Consider the following 2500-nt stretch of genomic DNA (forward strand, 5'->3'; position numbering starts at 1 on the left):
AATTCCCAAACAATGAAAACGAATCAAGCAGGGTATAGTCTTACTGTTCATGTACATCCTTCACTGGCCTAAAGATTAGGATTTATGCTTCAATATTGTAAAATAAACCTAATTTTTTTGGCCTCCGCTTATTGACGGAGTTGAAAGTCAGAAAGAGTCCAGTTATACCTGAATGCATATCCTGGTCTGCTTTTTATCCCGACGTCTTTGTATGAAACATTTCTTAATTTCAAGCAAATGTCAGTATTTTTTCCCAATTGGAAAGGCCCAGGCCCATGGTATGAAGACATAAAAAATTCCTTGTCTTTGCTCATTTTTCATTGTATACTGTAGATAATGTTGTATTGTGTTGTACAGGTGACTATTGTACATTGACAATAGTAGATAATGTTGTATTGTGTTGTACAGGTGACTATTGTACATTGACAATAGTAGACAATGTTGTATTGTCTTGTACAGGTGGCTGTTGTACATTGACAATAGTAGACAATGTTGTATTGTGTTGTACAGGTGACTATTGTACATTGACAATAGTAGACAATGTTGTATTGTCTTGTACAGGTGACTATTGTACATTGACAATAGTAGACAATGTTGTATTGTGTTGTACAGGTGACTATTGTACATTGACAATAGTAGATAATGTTGTATTGTGTTGTACAGGTGACTATTGTACATTGACAATAGTAGACAATGTTGTATTGTCTTGTACAGGTGACTATTGTACATTGACAATAGTAGACAATGTTGTATTGTGTTGTACAGGTGACTATTGTACATTGACAATAGTAGACAATGTTGTATTGTCTTGTACAGGTGACTATTGTACATTGACAATAGTAGACAATGTTGTATTGTCTTGTACAGGTGGCTGTTGTACATTGACAATAGTAGACAATGTTGTATTGTGTTGTACAGGTGACTATTGTACATTGACAATAGTAGACAATGTTGTAGTGTGTTGTACAGGTGACTATTGTACATTGACAATAGTAGATAATGTTGTATTGTGTTGTACAGGTGACTATTGTACATTGACAATAGTAGACAATGTTGTATTGTGTTGTACGGTGACTATTGTACATTGACAATAGTAGACAATGTTGTATTGTGTTGTACAGGTGACTATTGTACATTGACAATAGTAGATAATGTTGTATTGTCTTGTACAGGTGACTATTGTACATTGACAATAGTAGACAATGTTGTATTGTGTTGTACAGGTGACTATTGTACATTGACAATAGTAGATAATGTTGTATTGTGTTGTACAGGTGACTATTGTACATTGACAATAGTAGACAATGTTGTAGTGTGTTGTAGAGGTGACTATTGTACATTGACAATAGTAGATAATGTTGTATTGTGTTGTACAGGTGCTTGTTGTACATTGACAATAGTAGACAATGTTGTATTGTGTTGTACAGGTGACTATTGTACATTGACAATAGTAGACAATGTTGTAGTGTGTTGTACAGGTGACTATTGTACATTGACAATAGTAGACAATGTTGTAGTGTGTTGTACAGGTGACTATTGTACATTGACAATAGTAGACAATGTTGTAGTGTGTTGTACAGGTGACTATTGTACATTGACAATAGTAGACAATGTTGTATTGTCTTGTACAGGTGACTATTGTACATTGACAATAGTAGACAATGTTGTATTGTCTTGTACAGGTGACTATTGTACATTGACAATAGTAGACAATGTTGTATTGTCTTGTACAGGTGACTATTGTACATTGACAATAGTAGATAATGTTGTATTGTGTTGTACAGGTGACTATTGTACATTGACAATAGTAGATAATGTTGTATTGTGTTGTACAGGTGACTATTGTACATTGACAATAGTAGACAATGTTGTATTGTCTTGTACAGGTGACTATTGTACATTGACAATAGTAGATAATGTTGTATTGTCTTGTACAGGTGACTATTGTACATTGACAATAGTAGACAATGTTGTATTGTCTTGTACAGGTGGCTGTTGTACATTGACAATAGTAGATAATGTTGTATTGTGTTGTACAGGTGACTATTGTACATTGACAATAGTAGACAATGTTGTATTGTCTTGTACAGGTGACTATTGTACATTGACAATAGTAGACAATGTTGTGGTGTACAGGTGACTGTCGTTGCTCAGTTTTCATTGTGTACTGTATGTTTCAGCCTGTGGCTTCCTGCGCTATGCCAGTAATGAAAGGCATGAGAGTGAAGACAGACTCGGACTTGTCCAAAAAAGCCCGGTGAGCAATTCTATAACACAGATACATGTATAGAACTCTAAACGTCTTATTGTGTAATGTTTTAATGATGTAATATAACTGATATTTTAATGATGTAATATTTCAATGGTGTAATATTTTAATGGTGACTGTAATATTTTTAATGATGTAATATTTTAATGGTGTAATATTTTAATGATGTAATATTTTAATGGTGTAATATTTAAATGATGTATTATTTTAATGGTGTAATATTTTAATGGT

At 33.3% G+C, this 2500-nt stretch overlaps 1 protein-coding gene across 3 annotated transcripts in view; it reads left to right on the forward strand.

Moving 5' to 3' along the window:
* Positions 1 to 2500, forward strand: part of LOC125666145 (NADH-ubiquinone oxidoreductase 75 kDa subunit, mitochondrial-like) — a 40377-nt gene that overhangs the window by 9273 nt on the left and 28604 nt on the right. For all 3 annotated transcript variants that reach the window (XM_056151426.1, XM_056151427.1, XM_056151428.1), the window contains one exon: positions 2181 to 2257. In XM_056151426.1, coding sequence (XP_056007401.1) covers positions 2181 to 2257 — 77 coding nt within the window. The remainder of the gene's footprint in view (positions 1 to 2180; positions 2258 to 2500) is intronic.

The sequence above is a fragment of the Ostrea edulis genome, chromosome 10 (assembly GCF_947568905.1).
Source record: "Ostrea edulis chromosome 10, xbOstEdul1.1, whole genome shotgun sequence".
In the NCBI taxonomy this organism is placed as follows: domain Eukaryota; kingdom Metazoa; phylum Mollusca; class Bivalvia; order Ostreida; family Ostreidae; genus Ostrea; species Ostrea edulis.